This window comes from Meriones unguiculatus, chromosome 6, assembly GCF_030254825.1.
Source record: "Meriones unguiculatus strain TT.TT164.6M chromosome 6, Bangor_MerUng_6.1, whole genome shotgun sequence".
Taxonomy (NCBI): Eukaryota; Metazoa; Chordata; class Mammalia; order Rodentia; family Muridae; genus Meriones; species Meriones unguiculatus.
Genome location: NC_083354.1, coordinates 69,781,683 through 69,799,091, shown reverse-complemented (window position 1 = coordinate 69,799,091; position 17,409 = coordinate 69,781,683). Strand labels below are relative to the sequence as shown.

Genomic DNA, 17,409 nt, shown 5'->3' with positions numbered 1-17,409 from the left:
GAGAGATCAGATTTACTCTAAGACCTGACCTCCCCCACCAATAACCTTAACAAAAAGATATAATACACTGGTTCACACCAAGTATCAGGCAAAACAAAATCCACTGAACACTGGGGTGTCAAAACTTAATGCAGGGGGGCCTCCCCTGCCTCAGCCTTCTGTCTCGGGCTCCAGACCACAGAGCAGAAAAGGTAATCCAGGCAAGAATACAGAGGTAAAGGGGTCATAGCAGGACAAAATACTCCTTTAAAAGACACCTTAAGACCCTCACAGGGTCCTCCTGAAGGACTTAGCTATGCTGTTTATATGAGAGTAATTATCAAACTGACAAAAAAATGAAAAAAAAAAAGACCTATGTGAAAGGATTGGAGGTAATGCCACCTAGCACTCTCACAGAACAGGAATTAATGCTTTTTCTTCACCATAAAAATAAAAGAAAACCCTCAAGACTAATGGTATCATTAGAAAATTTCATCAGAAAGTTCTGATTCACTAAGAAAAAATAATTAGTCCTAAATTTGACACTGCTCTACTTTAAAAATATTCAAAGGGCCAACAAATCCTCCAAACAATATTAAGAATGTAAAAATATCCAGCATTATATGGGATCCAATAAAAATTAACAGGTGCAAATTCAACAATATTAATAACAACATTAACTTGTTTAAATAACTCATCAAAAGGCAGGTGTTGTCAGGCCAGATTCAATAAACCATATCCACCTATATAATTTATACAATAGACAGACTTCATATTAAAAGAAATAAGTAAGTTGAAAATTAAAAGATGGATGCATTTCTCATACCAACAAAAAGCACAAGGAAACCGAAATGGCTACACTCCTAATAAAAATACTTTAAGCTAAAAATTACTAAAAATAGAAAGAAAATTTATGATGCTAAAAGGGCTACTGCCTCAGACAGATGTAACAATTATAGGCATACGTGTGCTTAGACTCAGAAGAGCTCCAAAACACAGGAAGCAAAACTTGAGGGAAAACAGACAGATTAATAAGGATAGTTGGCGACTTCACTGTCTTACTTTTAACAAGGAGGTACAGAAATCAAATGAGCAGAATATCAATTCAAAAGACAAGATTCAACTACTATAAAATTGAACACTAGACTTAACAAGAATAAGCAGAAATTTCTACTTTCGTGGCTTATACATGCACACCTATAATCCCAGCACCTGGGAGGCAGAAGAAGGGGGATTATGAGCTTAAGGGCAGCCTAGGCTAAAATAAAAATAGCACAATTATGTATTTAAAAACACCAAAGGCTGGTGGGATAGCTCAGTGGTATAATATTGGCCTAGAACATACATAAGAAATGAAATACTAAAAAAAGAAAGAAATGAAACCTGATAGTCTAGGGTCAGAGTGAAGGGAATGAGGACTTCCCCTATCAGTGGACTTAGGGAGGGGCATGGAAAGAGATGAAGGAGGAAGGATGGGATTGGGAGGAGAGGAGGGAGGTAGCCACAGCTGGGATATAAAGTGAATAAACTGTAATTAACATAAATAAAAATTTAATTAAATAACTTTTTTTAAAAAAATGAAAAAACAAAACAACCCAGGAGGCTAGCATTAACTGGATTTCAACAATAATCAAGGCAGCTTATTACTAACAGAAAGGTAAAAGACAAATGATGAAACAATAGGGAATATATAGGAATATATAAACAGCTGTTTTTATTTTGTTGTTTTTTCACACAGACTCATAGGCAATTTATTGAAACAAGAGTGCCTCTTCCAACTTATGATGCCAGGCCAACTGGTTATCCAAATTAGAAAATGTGAAAGGGCTTGGGATTGGTGGCTTATACATGTAATCCCGGAAGTTGGAGACTGAGGCAGGAGGATCACCACAAGTTAATATTGGTTATAGGAAGAGTTCCGGGCCATTCTGGGATACAGAGTAAGATACTGTCTCAAAAATAGATAAAAACATTCATACCCATATATAAAAATTATAGTCCCACATATATGTTCATATATAATTCTAGTTTATATTTAAATTAATATGAAAATTAATTTAGAATAAATCTTAGCCATAAAACTATAAAAATAATGCTTAATCTTTAACCCTTGTCAATTATGTCCCTTGGGAAATGTAATTTATGAAGCCACAAGATCATGTGCCACAGTAATGACACCTAAGTCACCACCATAACCCCACAATTTCAACTACTTAATAAACTCACTACCTTGGCTTTAAGAAAACACTACGAGAAAGCTATTGTCATTTTGAGTGAGACAAACCATTTTTTTCTTCACTTTCATTTGGAATATAGATTTTTTTGTTTTTTAAATTTTTAATTAAAATATAATTACATCATGTCCTCCCTCCAACTCCATGTCCTCTTCCTCCACTTTCTTCCATATCTCTTCCCTTTATTCCCTCTCAAATGCATGGCTTCTTTTCCCTGCTTATATGTATATAATGGGTAATCTTCATTGTCAACTTGATGACATGAAATTAACCAAAACCCAAGATGCTGGGCATACCTGTGAGAAATTTTCTTAATTTGATTAGGACTAAAAATCTTACAAACTCATCTTAATCAAGTTGTTATTTGATTAAAATAATTCTAAATCAGAGACACAACTTCTAGTGGCAGCCCATAGGAGGACAAGGAAGAAGAAAATTTTACTTTTTGCCTTCTTGCCTTCACTCTAATCATCAAGTTTGTTTCCTCTGTTGCTGTGGCAAATATTAAAACCAACTTCTTCAGGACTCCAATATAGACTGAAAACCAGATATTCTCCAGGAATCTCCCGAACTCTAGCACAAGACTGGGACTGCAAAGACATCGAGTTTAGTGGACTGAACAAGTACGGAGTTCTTCGTCTTTCAGTTATGAGGCAGCCATTGCTGGCCTATCTGGACTGCCTCCTATAGGCAGGTCCAATAAATCCCTTTAATGTTAATTCCTACAGTGTACCTCTAGAGAGCCGTCAGTATAAAAATGCATAAATATATAAATACAACCCACTGAATCTCTTTAGTGTTGCTTTGAAGCACATGATTTCAGTGTTGACCATTTGGTACCAACTGGGGAACTCACTTTGGGGAAGACTAAGTCTCCCTGGCTGCAAACTGGTAGAGCCACTCTGGAAATCAGAGACTTTTTCAAAAAGCTAAAAATAAATTTACTATATGACCAGTTATACCTCTTCTTGGGAAATGCCCAAAGGACTCAACATCCTACTCTACAGATATGTGTTCAGCCATGTTCACAACAGCTAAAAATAGAGACAGCAGAAACGATTTTTATCTAATTAATGAATAAGGAAAATGTGCATAGCCAAGCATACTGGTGCACACCTGTAATCCCAGTACTTGGGAAGGCAGACACAGGGGGATCTCTGTGAGTTTGAGCCAGCCTGATCTGCAAAGCCAGTCCAAGACAACTCAGGTTGCACAGAAAAACCCTGTCTCAAAAAACAAAACTGAAAAACCACCAAAAAACAAAACAACAAGAAAAAAAGAAAATATGGTACATATGTTGTAAAATTCAGCTGTAGAAAAAAATTTATTAATGAAATTTGCAGATAAATAGATGCAACTAGAAAATATTAAATTGAGTGAGGTAATCCAGACAGAAAAACAAACATTACATGTTCTTTCTCATCTATGGTTCCTAGCTCTGAATCTTTGGATGTGAATATATAATCTAGAGTAACTACAGAAACCAGGAAAGTGAAACAAAACCATCGGGAGGGGTTGCTGGAGAGGGAATAGCAGGACACAAGTGCAATGAAGGGGAAATGGAGAAAATGGAAAGGTGGCCTTAGTTAGGAAGTAGGGAGGGAGGTCAATACAGAAGGAAAAGGGAGGACAGATAATCTGTCTTGTCAGTTGGTCTGTTTCTCTTTCTCATGTGCACGCGTGCGCGCACACACACACACACATACCTTAAATGAAACCTCTTGCATTGTTGGTTATGGAAGTCCAAGAGATTCCCAAAACAATACAAACTATTGCTGTTGCCCTCAGTTGTCTCCCAGAGGCTGAAGGTTAAGTCTCTATTACTGAAGACACCATGCACTTTGGACACAGGACTTGGAAGGTTTGAGCTAGATTTGTCCAGAAAGCCTTCACAGATAGCTTTCATAGAACCTAAAGGTGCTATGTGTGCTGACAAGGGAGGGAAACAACAAACAATCCTCCCTCGCTGTGCTGTCTATGAATCATAAATACGACCAACCCTGAGAGATGGCAGTTATACCTTGACACTAACCAATAGTTGCCTAATTAGACATAACATCTGTTCAATAGGAGGGAAATCATGCTTGGTACCGGAAACCTAGTTAATCTTTGAGCCTACCAAGGCCATGACATTAAGAAGAAAACCTACTTACACAAATAATTCTTAAAAAGCACATGAAGAACCAGCTAGAAAAATTGGCAATGGATCTGAACCAATCAATACTTGAATCAAACACTAAAACCACATCGATAGCTAGGCATGGTGACACACACCTTTAATCCCAGCACTCAGGGAGGCAGAGACAGTCCAATCACTGTTCGAGTTCGAGGCCAGCCTGGTTTACAGAGCAAGTCCAGAACAACCAAAGCTACACAGAGAAACCCTGTCAAAAACCAAAACCAAAACACAAATCCATGATGATAAGCAGCACCCATATATACATGCTATCTAACACATCATACATGCATCTACACTGTACGTTAGCAAGGCTAAGATTAAGGACTGATCACCCTAGGCACTGGTGGTGATGTGGGACAACTACACCTCTCATGTACAAGTGGCGCGTTCATTAGACTTTACAAACTATTCCAGCAGTTTCCGGAAAAGTTAAATATACAGCTATCCCAGGATTCAAGATCTCCACTCACAGGTATTCACCAAAGAAAAATGAAAGTATATTTCATACCAAAACCCGTAGAACAAAATTCACAGCAGCTTTATATTTAATAGCCAATAGCTGGAAACAACAGAAGTATCTATCAGGTGAATGGAAAAACTATGGTGTCCTGTCTGGTTTCGTGTGTTAACTTGACACAAGACACATCAAGGAGAAAAGATCCTCAGTTGAGAAAAATGCTTTCATGAGATCCAGCTATAAGGAATTTTCTCAATTAGTGACCAGTGGGGGAAGTTCCCAACCCACTGTAGGTGGTGCCATTTGTGGGCCGGTGGTCCTGGGTTCTATATGAAATTTCCTCTTAAATTCTTCCTGCTACAATATAACTGACAGACTGCAGTTGAGAAACAAAGGTGCTTGTGACTAATTCTGTCAGGGCACTTCCAGAATAGGGTAGGGATGTGCTTCCTAGGAATTTAATAGCTATGTTCCTCCATTTAGAAAGCACAGCCAAATCTTATTTCCCATATGCCTATTCTAGGCTACACCAACACTACTTATAAAATCTGCAAGACTTCAGAGAAAAAAATACCTGTGTTTTGAATTCCAGAACGTCATTTCCTGGATTAATTCTTCCACATAATATTAAGTCTTTCAGCTGCATATTCTTCTTTCTGGGAGTTGGGCTGTATGGTGAAGCCTTTTTAGTAGAATGCTGCTGGGCAGACACAGAGGAAGGAGAAACTGGAATGCTATTTGCATGTGAAGCAACAGAAGCTGTCTTTTTAAGATGGGGCTTTGTCTGATGCACAGTCTCAGTGTCCAAGACAGCCATCACCTGAGGAGCCAGAGGCTCTGCTATTCCCCCAGATGGTTGCTGGGAAGCTGTTTTCTTGTTTCTTCTTTTTGGATTACAATGTAAAAGATCCTGATTCTGAGGAACAGCTGGTGAACAGGCATCATTTTGGGAAAATATACTTTTATCTTCTGAAATATTTATAGTGCCAGTTATTGAAGGAGAACTATCAAATCCATTGCCTTTGACTGTAGTTTCTGTAAAAATATTTTCTATTTGAGGAGTAAGAACAGCAGGCTGGGATGATAATGTAATTTTCTCAGGGCTATCTGAGTGCCTAAATTTCAATAACCCACCCAAGACACAATCCTGTACATTTCGTTTAGAATTCATTTCATTTTCAGAGAAGTCTTCTCTTCTCATTGCCTCTGTATTTAAACAAATGTCAGTATTCTGGCTGTCACTCCGTATCTCCAGAGACAATGGTATTTGTTGCACGCTTCTGTAAGCAAGGTTGTCAGGAGAAAATGAGCCTGGCTGGGAACATGCTGGGTTTTCCACACCAGGAGGCTCTTGGCTCTTCTCACCAGAGACGTCTGAGCTACATGGAAGCTCCCTTACACTAATGCCAGATAGCGATGTGGCGTTCTTATAGTTTTGAATCTTCAGTCTTATCTTTTTCTGTTTCTTTGCTACAACTAAAAGACTCTTTTGTCTCGTGGCCAAGTTAGCCAGTTGTTCTCTCAGGGCCCCGTGTTTAAATGATTCCATGGATACTCTATAAGAACAAGAAAAAAATTATTAACACAGAAAATTCTCTTCAAACTTTTGGATATAAAAGATTCTTTCTCAATGTAAATCAGCTTTAAGTACAATAAAGTCTATATTTTTTCCTTTGCAAGAAATCTGACACTTAATGCAAGTTTGCCTTTAAAACATTTTTAAATTTACTTATTTTGCTATTTTATGTATATGTTTTGCCTGAGTGATATAGGTGCACTGCATGCATGCCAGGTGCCAGAGGTCATAAGAAAGCATCGGATGCCCTGGGACTGGAGTTACAGATCCCCAGGGATTGGTTATAGATGGTTGTGAGTCACCATGTGGGTACTGGGAACTGAAGCCCAATTCTCTGAAAGGGCAACAAGTGCTCTTAACTTCTGACAACTCTCTAGTCACAATTTGCGTTTTATTAAAAAAAAGAATATAACATTATTATTTGAGTGAGCTCAAAATTAAAACAGAATTTGGATAACCCTACTATACTGGGTCAAAGGTAGTGATTGGCAGCTGAATAAGACTACTGTTACTTGATTTTCAGTTTGCTTACCTGGTTTAAAGAAAAAAGGGTGTAAGAAATTAATATATGGGAGTAAGTTCTACTCAGGCTCCCTTAGCTACAGAGTACAAGATTGTTTTTGAATAATCATACTTCCATGAGACTTGAGAATGTAGTTAGTTCATTTGTGTTCTGAATCTGTCTCAAGGTATTTTCAAGTGGAGAAGGATCTCCCAGACAAAACACATGCCTAGGCACTTTCAATTCCAACACCTCTGACTCTTAAAGACTAAGGTACACAGTGACTCATCTCACCCTTCACATTTGTCTTTTGGTTAAGCACAAGTCCCTCACTGACATTGGCTTCATTGGTTCTCAAACCTTTTGGCCTCAGGACCTATTCGTACTCTTGAGGAACCCAAACATTTTTTGTTTGTACACATTGTATCTATCACCATTTATTGTTTTAGAATTAAAACAGAAAAAAAATTAAAGAGGAATATAAAATGTATATTTTATTAGCTAGGAAGTGGCCTTTGGGAAAAATTCTACTGAATACTAACAAGTGAATTAGAACAAATAATATCTTAGTATTATAAAACATAGCTTTAACTTCACATAAAATGGTCTCAAGGATATACCAGGAACCTACAGTATATACTTTAAGAGCTACTGTTTTAAGGAAAAGCATTGCAGAAATAGCTTGTCTTCCTAACGAAGTTTATAGGTGCTGATATTGAACCCAGGCTGTGATAACAGCACTAGTATATATGAGGGCAAGAAGAAGTTAGACAGGCGAACAACTAGTAGAGTAAGATATAAGCAGAATAAGAAAATAATATATGTAAAATATATGTAAAAGAAAAGGAATTCACAGAAAATACAAAAGCGGTCTCTTTAGATCACCCTCATCAAGATTGAAATCTTACAGCAACAGTAATATGATTTTGATTCTCAATTAAATGGGAACATTTCAAAATTACACTGTTTACCACAGGACAATAAAAGAGAATTGAAGCTAGGAGACACTCAAAATCTCCTAATGGCCAATAGTCAATTTCTCATCAGTTGATAGAAATTCACTTGCTTATTAGGAAAACTACGTAGGAAGGAATAAAGAATGCATTAAAAAAAGCAAACTTGGGAGCTGGAGAGATGGCTCAGAGGTTAAGAGTACTGGCTGTTTTTCCAAAGGTCCTGAGTTCAATTCCCAGCAACCACATGGTGGCTCAGAACCATCTATAACAAGATCTGGTGTCCTCTTCTGGTGTGCAGGCAGAATACCATATAAATAATAAATAAATATTTTTTTAAAAAAAAGCAAACTTAAGCTTACTTACGTATTGCTTGTCTAATTGCAACCTGTCCTGTGGGAGCTCCTCATCCTACCCTATGGCCTTGGGGATTCTGCCTCTTGGTGGAGACCCCAAAGACTAGACCTTTTCTGCCAAACCTCTCAGTCTTCTCTTTTAGGCCATCCTCATTCCTTGGAATCAGCCTACTATCTTAAGAAACACTTTCTACTAGGGACCCCCAGTCACACTGGGATGGGACTCTGGTAGTAAAATTTCATTATACTTCCTGTCATTTATTACATTGTCTCCAGACTTACTCTTAGCTCTATAGCTGCCTGTTTGCAGGAGCCCCTCCTCACACCCTGCCTGCATTCCTGGGGCCTCTGTTTCTTGGCATAGACTCACCTGCCACCCAGAATTTTTCCTATGGCTTTTCTCAGCCTTTTCCTCCTAGTCTATCTCTACGTGTTTCTGCTACCCCTGACCTGTAGAAGCATTCTGTACCAGGGACCCAACAGCTATAACTATTGCTTAGGATCCAAAGAGGGCAGCAGCAACCAAAGAAAAGAACAAAGGCAAAACCAGTTGTCAACAACAAGAAATACCTCAAACATTACAACTCCAGAAGCCTAGATCCCAACACAAAACACAAACATGAAGAGCCAGAACAGCAGTAGTCAGTATCCTCTAGCAGAAGACAGTAACCCTGCTGCAATAGGCCCTGAGAAATGCACTATAACTGAAGCACACAGTAAGGACTTCAAAATAACTATCATGAATATGTTCAAGAATCCTAAAGAGGATTTGAATAAAGCCCTTACTGAACTCTGTGAAAACAAACACACAGTTGAATGAAGCAATAAAAATAACTTAAGACATGAAAGTAGAATTTAACAAAGAAAGAAAACCAACTATTAAAGAAAACTCAAACTGAAATATAGCTGGAAATGAAAATTTTAGGAAGTCAAACAAAAACCTCAAAAGTAAGCCTCACCATCAGAGTACAAGACACAGGAGAAAGAATATCAGACTGAAGACAAGGTAGAAGAAATAGATAGTGCAGGCAAAGAAAATGTTAATTTCCCCAATTCAAAGAATTGCCAATCAAGGTACAAGATGCATGCAGATGACCACATAGAACCAGAAATAAATAAATGTACAGAACAATAAAAGGATATTAAAAGCTGCCAGGGAGAAAGACTAAGTAACATAAAAGCAAATTCATTAGAAAGTAAATGATTTCTCAATGGAGACTCTAAAAGCCAGGAAGGCCTGGAAAAATATTCTACAAACTCTGAGAGACTACAGATATTAGTCCAGACTCTACCCAGAAAAAAAAAAAATTAATCAGAATTAATGGAGGAAGAAATGCATTCCACAAGAAAGCCAAAACTTAATTTCTAGTTACCAATCCAGCTCATAAAAAGAAAACAAAAAACTGGGATCCAAGATGGTGGCAACCAGTGCGCACCGTATCTGAGGAGCAGAGGATCTGAAATTCTGAAACTGGTGAGTGGAGGGGCAACTGAACTCAGAACATTGACATTGAGGCTTCCAGGGAGAAAGGGGACAAACCCTGGGCTGAGACCATTAGGATTCAGGTCAACCACGGACTTCTCCTGGGAACTCAATTCCCAGGCACCTCCCCTTTAACAGGCTTTCATAGCCAACGGTGGCGGCAGCTGCAGAGGCTGCAGCTGTGGAGCACAGCTCCTAGCACACAATACCCCGCTTGAGATTTGAGACAGAGAATATCAATCCCTCAGCATGTACCCTCAACAGGCTTCCCTTTTCCCTCCTTGGAGGAGGCTACAAAGGTGGCTCACCGTGTCTGCCACAGAGTGCAGTGCCTGGCCCGAAGTGCCCTCAGCTCCTAGCACAGAGCGCAGAGCCAGTGGCTCCACTAGGCCAATGAGGCCTGCGGCTCCCCAGGCGGTTCCAGAAGGCATCTGTGCCAGCGGCCTCCTAGTTCTGTGGTAGTGGCTGGACTCCCAGTGGACCGCAACACCAACTCCCCGGTTCTGCGGCAACACAGGGATTCCTGGGACAGCATTATCAACATTGAAGCCCCTGCTCTGTGGGTCTACCAGTGAAGTCGAGGCAAACAACTCCTGGAGCCCAGACAGATCTAAATACCAGAAAGACAGGACTGAACACCACTGAGGTATTCAAGAAATCAGCGCAAGTATATTGCGCCTGCAAACAGTGCTAGCATCTGCACCTCCTCCTGCGCCGGCACCCTCCCCCACATTCCAAGCGCTAGCACTCACTCGTTCAAGACACACTTCCACGCACACACCCATGCTTGCTCACCGGCACTTGTGCACCTGCACCTGTGCCCTTCCTCCCTTAGGTACAGCTGACACACCAACACTCACTCTCAAACCAGTGGACCTCTCTCATCTTCCTGAAGAACACTCCAGAGAAAGACAGACCCAGTCTGAAGTACAGACTCCAGCAACAAACAGTGAAGGTTACAGATAAGCAGATGGCCAGAGGTCAGCGTCAAAACACACCCAACAAAAATCAGGACATTGTGGCTTCACCAGCAACCCCCCAAATCAACAGATATTTCAATTCACCAGAAACACAGACTTTAAAGCTATGCTTACCCAATTCTTAGAGGCACATAAAGAGGAAATGAATAAATCTCTCAGAGAAATAGCCATACAAGTGGAGGCAAATAAAGAGGAAACCAACATAGCTCTCAAAGAAGTAGCCACAAAAATGGAGGCAAATAAAGAGGAAATGAACAAAGCTCTCAAAGAAATACAGGCAACTACACCCAAACAAATAGATACAAGTACAGGCACAATTAGTGGCATAGAGAGAGAAAATGAACAACAACAACAACAACAACAAAAATAGAAGCCATCATAGAAAGACAGGAATTCACATTCAAACAAATGAAGGAAATGGTGCAAGGCATGAAAACAGAATTGGAATCAATAAAGAAAACACAAACAAAGAAAACCCTGAAGCTGGAGAACTTAGAGAAAAGATCAGGAACCACACAGGCAAGCATCACCAATAAACTATAAGAGATGGAAGAGAAAATGTCAGGTGTTGAAGATACACTTGCTGAAATTGATACTTCTCTCAAAGTAAAAGTAAAATCAGAAAAATTCTAAACATAAAACATCCAAGAAATCAAGGATGCCATGAAAAGAAGAAATCTAAGAATAATAGGAATAGAAGAAAAAGAAGATTTCAGACTCCAAAGGCCCACAAAATATTTTTTAAGAAAATCATAGAAGAAAATTTTCCCAACTTAAAGAAAGAGACATCCATAAATATACAAGAGGCCTTACGGCAAATTCTACCAGAGTGGACGCAGGACTAGCCACAGGATTATCATCATGGATTGCTACAGCCATGAATCATCTGAAGGAATGGGTGGGCATGGGAGCATTAGCAGGCCTTCTGGTGTTGGTCTCCTTGGTTTGCCTGTGGTGTATATGCAAGATTAGAGTCTCACAACAGCATAATGCAGCCATGATCATTCAGGCCTTTACAGCCATTGAAGCAGGACAGTCTCCCCAAGCATGGTTGGCTACCATAAAAAGCTAAAATGTTATGCTCAGGATGTGAGGCTAAGCACTGCACTCAGGGTCAGCCGCTTTCGACCCAGAGAAGAGCATGTCTGACTGCACGCGGGTTGATGCCCCAGGTCCCGCCTCTGAGAAAAAGGTATCGGTCGGGTCTGATGCTCTTTGGGTGGATGACACCTAAATGAACAAAGTCCCAATTTATTTCTAATATCAGAGATCAGACCTCTACTCTTGCCTGATGCATCTAAAACAAAAAGGGGGAACTGTAGAGAGCTGCGTAATGCTGCGCCTTAAAGATGGAGCTGATTTCCGCCTTCCACCTTCCCAATGGTGAGTGCTCTCTGTCACAAACAACTCCATATTTGGCTAAGGCTGAGGATCTGGCTTGCTTCCATGTATGTGGACCTATCTGCATTGCCCACGAGGCATGCTGGGGTTGGCTACCCAGAGGCTATTTTAAGCTGTGGGCTGGCTTTCCCCAGGGTCAGAAGATTGTTCAAGGTTCCTGAATAAACTGCATTGAGAAGAACAACAAAAAAAAAAAAAAAAAAAAAAAGATCAGAAAGAAGGAGAGGAGGACCTCCCCTATCAGTGGACTTGGGGAGAGGCATGCATGCAGAAAGGGGGGGAGGGGGGACCGGGAAGGGAAGAGGGAGGGGCTTATGGGGGGATACAAAAGGAATAAAGTATAATTAATAAAAGTTAAATAAAAAATTTATAAAAATACACAAGAGGCCTGCAGAACACCAAATAAACTAGAGCAGAAAAGAAACTCTTCATATCACATCATAGTCAAAGTACTACACCTACAGAACAAAGAAAAAATATTAAAGGCAGCAAAGGAAAAAGGCTAAGTAACATATAAAGGTAGACCTATCAGAATCACACCAGACTTCTCAACAGAAACTATGAAAGCCAGAAGGGCCTAGGCAGATGTCATGCAGACTTTAAGGGACCACAGTTGCCAACCCAGATTACTATACCCAGCCAAGCTTTCAATCAACATAGATGAAGAAAGCAAAATATTCCATGGCAAAACTAAATTTAAACAATATCTACATAGCAACACAGAAGATACATAGCCCTACAGAAGATACTAGAAGGAAAATTCCAATCCAATGAAAACAACTACACCCAAGAAAACAGGATACAGATAACTTTCACAACAAAAATTAAAAGAAAACAAGCAATGAATCACAGTAACACCACCAACTCTACAATAAAAGAAACTAACATTCATTGGTCACTATTATCTATCAGGGAAAGGCACTTACAGAGGTCCTAAATCAAATGGATCTAATAGATGTCTACAGAACTTTTCACCCAAACTCAAGAGTATACCTTCTTTTCAGCACCTCATAGAACCTTCTCCAAAATAGACCATATAGTTGGTCATAAAGCAAGCCTCAGCAGATACAAGAAGATTGAAATAATCCCTTGTATTCTATCTGACCACCACGGACTACAGCTGGACCTCAACCACAACAGAAATGTCAAAAAGCCTACACACACATGGAAACTGAACAAGTCCCTACTCAATGACAGCTGGGTTAGGGAAGAAATAAAGAAATTAAAGACTTCCTAGAATTCAATGAACATGAAGGGACAACATACCCAAATTTATGGGACACAATGAAAGCAGTGCTAAGAGGAAAATTCATAGCACTAAGTGCCTTCAAGAAGAAATTTGAAATATTGAAATTTGAAATTTGAAATTAAGCAACTTAATGGCCTACCTGAAAGCCCTAGGGAAAAAAAGAGGCAGACACACCCAAGAAAAGTAGACAGCTGGAAATAATCAAACTCAGGGCTGAAATAAATAAATTAGAATCAAATAAAACTATTTAAAGAATCAATGAAACTAAGAACTGGTTCTTTGAGAAAAATCAACAAGATAGACAAACCGTTAGCCAAACTAACTAAAAGGCAGAGAGAAACTACCCAAATCAGCAAAATCAGAAATGAAAAAAGGAACATAACAACAGACACTGAGGAAATCCAATCAATCATTAGGTCTTACTAGAAAAGCATATATGCCACCAAATTTGAAAATCTAAATGAAATGGACAGTTTTCTTGATATATTCCATTTACCAAAATTAAATAAAGATCTGGTAGTAAGATTGAATAGTCCTATATCCCCAAGGAAATAGAAGCAGTCATCAAAAGTCTCCCTTCCAAAAAATAGCCCAGGGACAGATGGTTTCAGTGCACAATTCTACCATTCCTTCAAAGAAGTGCTAAACTCCAATTCTCTTCAAACTATTCCACAAAATAGAAACAAAAGGAACATTACCAAACTCATTCTATGAAGCCACAGTCACCTGGATACCTAAACCACACAAAGACGCAACAAAAATAGAGAACTTCAGACCTATCTCTCTTATAAACATTGATGCAAAAATACTCAATAAAATAGGCAAACCAAATCCAAGAACATATAAAAGATATCATCCATCATGACCAAGTAGGCTTCATTCCCTGCATGCAGGATGGTTCAATATACAGAAATCCATCAATGTAACCCACCATATAAACAAACTGAAGGAGAAAAACCACATGATCATCTCTTAGATGCCATAAAATCATTTGACAAAATCCAACATCCATTCATGTTTAAAGTCTTGGAGATATCAGGGACACAAGGCACATACCTAAACATAGTAAAGACAATATACAGCAAGCCTATAGCCTACATCAGACTAAACATAAACTTAAATCAGTATCACTGAAATCAGGGACAAGGCAAGGCTGCCCACTCTCTCCATACCTCTTCAGCATAGTACTTGAAGACACACACGGTATATACTCACTTACAAGTGGTTACTAGACATATAATAAACCTACAAAAATCTGTACACCTAAAGAAGCTGAGCTAGAAGGAGGACCCTGGGCATCAATCCTCATGCAGAAAGGCAAATGGGACAGACATTGGAAGAAGAAAAAAATCATGTAACAAGTGAAGAGCCCACCACAGAGGGCCTCTGAAAGACTCTACCCAGCAGAGTATCAAAGCAGATGCTGAGACTCAGCCAAACTTTGAGCAGAGTTCAGGGAATCTTAGGAAAGGGGGAGAAAGAACGACCTGGAGGGGACTGAAATTCCACAAAGATAGCAACAGAACCAAAATATCTGGGCCCAGGGTTCTTTTCTGAGACTGATACTCCAGTCAAGGGCCATGCATGGATATAACCTAGAACCCCTGCTTAGATGTAGCCCATGGCAGCTCAGTCTCCAAATTGGCTTCCGAGTAAGGGGAATGGGGGCTGTCTCTGACAGTGGCTAGCTCTGGTGACCTGATAAGCTAGGATCAGATGGAACGGGAGGACCTCCTCTGTCCGTGGACTTGGAGAGGGGCATAGGAGTAGACAAAAAGGTCAGTGCTGGACATATTAAGTGAAGAATTCATACCAATATTCCCTAGACACTGAAGAGACATTTCCTAATTCTTTTTTACAAAGCTACTATTACCGATACCAAACCATATAAAGTTCCAATAAAAAGAAAAAAATTATAGACCAATATATCATATGAACATACATGAAAAAATTCTCAAATACTTATAAACCAAATCCAAGAACACATCAGAAAAATTATCTATCACAATCAAAATGGCTTCATCTCAGATATGCAGAGATGATTCAACACACATAATTCAATAAATGCAATGCACCATATAAACGGACCAAAAGACAAAAAGATCACCTCACTAAATGAAGAAAAAGGTCTTTGACAGAATCAAATATCCCTTCATAATAAAACTCCTGGAGAGTCTACAGATACAAAAAACATAACTTAACCAAAAAAAAAAGGTAATTTACAAAAAACCCACAGCCAATATTAATAGAATATTAATAGAAAGTCAAAACATTTCCATTAAAATGAGGCCTAAGACAAGGATGTCTACCCTTTCCATACCTACTCAATATAATGCTTGAAGTCTTAGAGCAGTAAGACAACTAAAGAGGGTGAAGGAGATATGAATAGAAAAGGAAAAAGTCAAAGTATCTTTATTTGCAGATGATACAATTTTATATGTAAAAGACCCTAAAAACTCCACCAAGAAATTTCTACAGCTGATACTTTTAGCAAAGTAGTAGAATACAAAATTAGCACACACAAATAAGTACCCTTCCTATATACAAATGACAAGTAGATTGAGAAAGAAATCAGGGAAAAAGCACCTTTCACAATAGCTTAAAGAAAAGTCTTGGGTAACTAATTAGCAAGTGAAAGGCTTGTATAAACTTTAAGACATTGAAGACAATTTAAAGATTTCCCATGCTCACAGACTGGTAGAATTAATATCATGAAAATAGCCATCCTACCAAAAATAATCTACAGATTCAATGCAATCCCCATCAAAATTCCAGTACAATTCTTCACAGAAACTGAAAAAAATTCTTCCAACTTCTAATGGAATAGAGAAAGCCCCGGATAGTTAAAACAGTCCTGAATAATGAAAGAACTGCTAGTGGTATCCCCGCCCTAAATTTCAAGTTATACTATATAGCTATAGCAACAAAAAGAACAAGGCATTGGCACAAAACCGGATACTTTATCAACGAAATTGAACTAAACATCTAGACTAAGTCAACACATTTATGAACACTGAATTTTAGCCAAGAACACAAAAATACAAACTGAAAAAAGCATCTTTAACAAAGAGTGCTGGTCAGACTGGGTGGCTACACATAAAAGAGAAAAAAAAATTGATCCATTATTTATCCAGCTGCTTAGAACTCAACTCCAGATGGCTCAAGGGCCTCAACATAAGACCAGGTACCCCAAATGTGATAGAAGAGAATGTGGGAATAAGCTTGAACTCATTGACACAAGAAAGGACTTCCTGAACAGGACACCAATTTGCACATGCACTAAAGCCAACAATTAATAAATGGGACTTCATGAAGCTGAAAATCTTTTGAAGGCAAAGGACACCACCATTCAAGCAAAGCAGGCTATAGAATGAGAAAATAACTTTACCAATTATACATCCCATAAGGGTTACCATATAAAAAATATAAAAAATACTAAACAACCTAAACATACACAAAAAACAAATATATAATTTAAAATGGGGTACAAAAATAAATAGTTATCAAAAGATGAAGCATAAATGGTTGAGGGACACTTAAAGAAATGTTCAACATCCTTAGCCACTAGGGAAATGTAAATTAAAACTACTTTAAGATTTTATCTTACACCAGTCAGAATGATCAAGATCAATATAATATGCTAGTGAAGATACAGGCAAAGCATAACAGTCTTCCATTGCTGATGGGAGTGCAGACTTGTACAGGCACTATGGAATTCAGTGTGGTGATTCTTCAGGATGATAGAAATCAATCTACCTCAAGATCCAGATGTACTACTTTTAGGCGTATACCCAAAAGACTCTACAGTCACAGAGTCACTTGTTCATCCATGTTCATTGCTATTCTAGCCAGAATCTAGAAAAAGTCCAGATATCCATCAACTGAAGAATGGATAATGAGAATATGGTATATTACACAATAAAATATGAAATTATGAAAATTGAAGGTAAATGGGTAGAGCTAGGGAAAAAATCATTGTGAATGAAGCCCAGACCCTAAAAGATAAATATTGAATGTTTTCTCTTATATGTGGATATTATCTTCCATGCCTTTGATGATA

The 17,409-nt window shown here is 38.7% G+C and overlaps 1 protein-coding gene across 1 annotated transcript in view; it reads right to left on the bottom strand.

Moving 5' to 3' along the window:
- The window catches only part of Ankrd31 (ankyrin repeat domain 31), a 151,295-nt gene that overhangs the window by 40,853 nt on the left and 93,033 nt on the right, over window positions 1-17,409 (bottom strand). Inside the window, 1 exon segment of the mRNA XM_060386149.1 lies at window positions 5,424-6,405. Within this exon segment, the coding sequence (XP_060242132.1) occupies window positions 5,424-6,405 (982 nt within the window).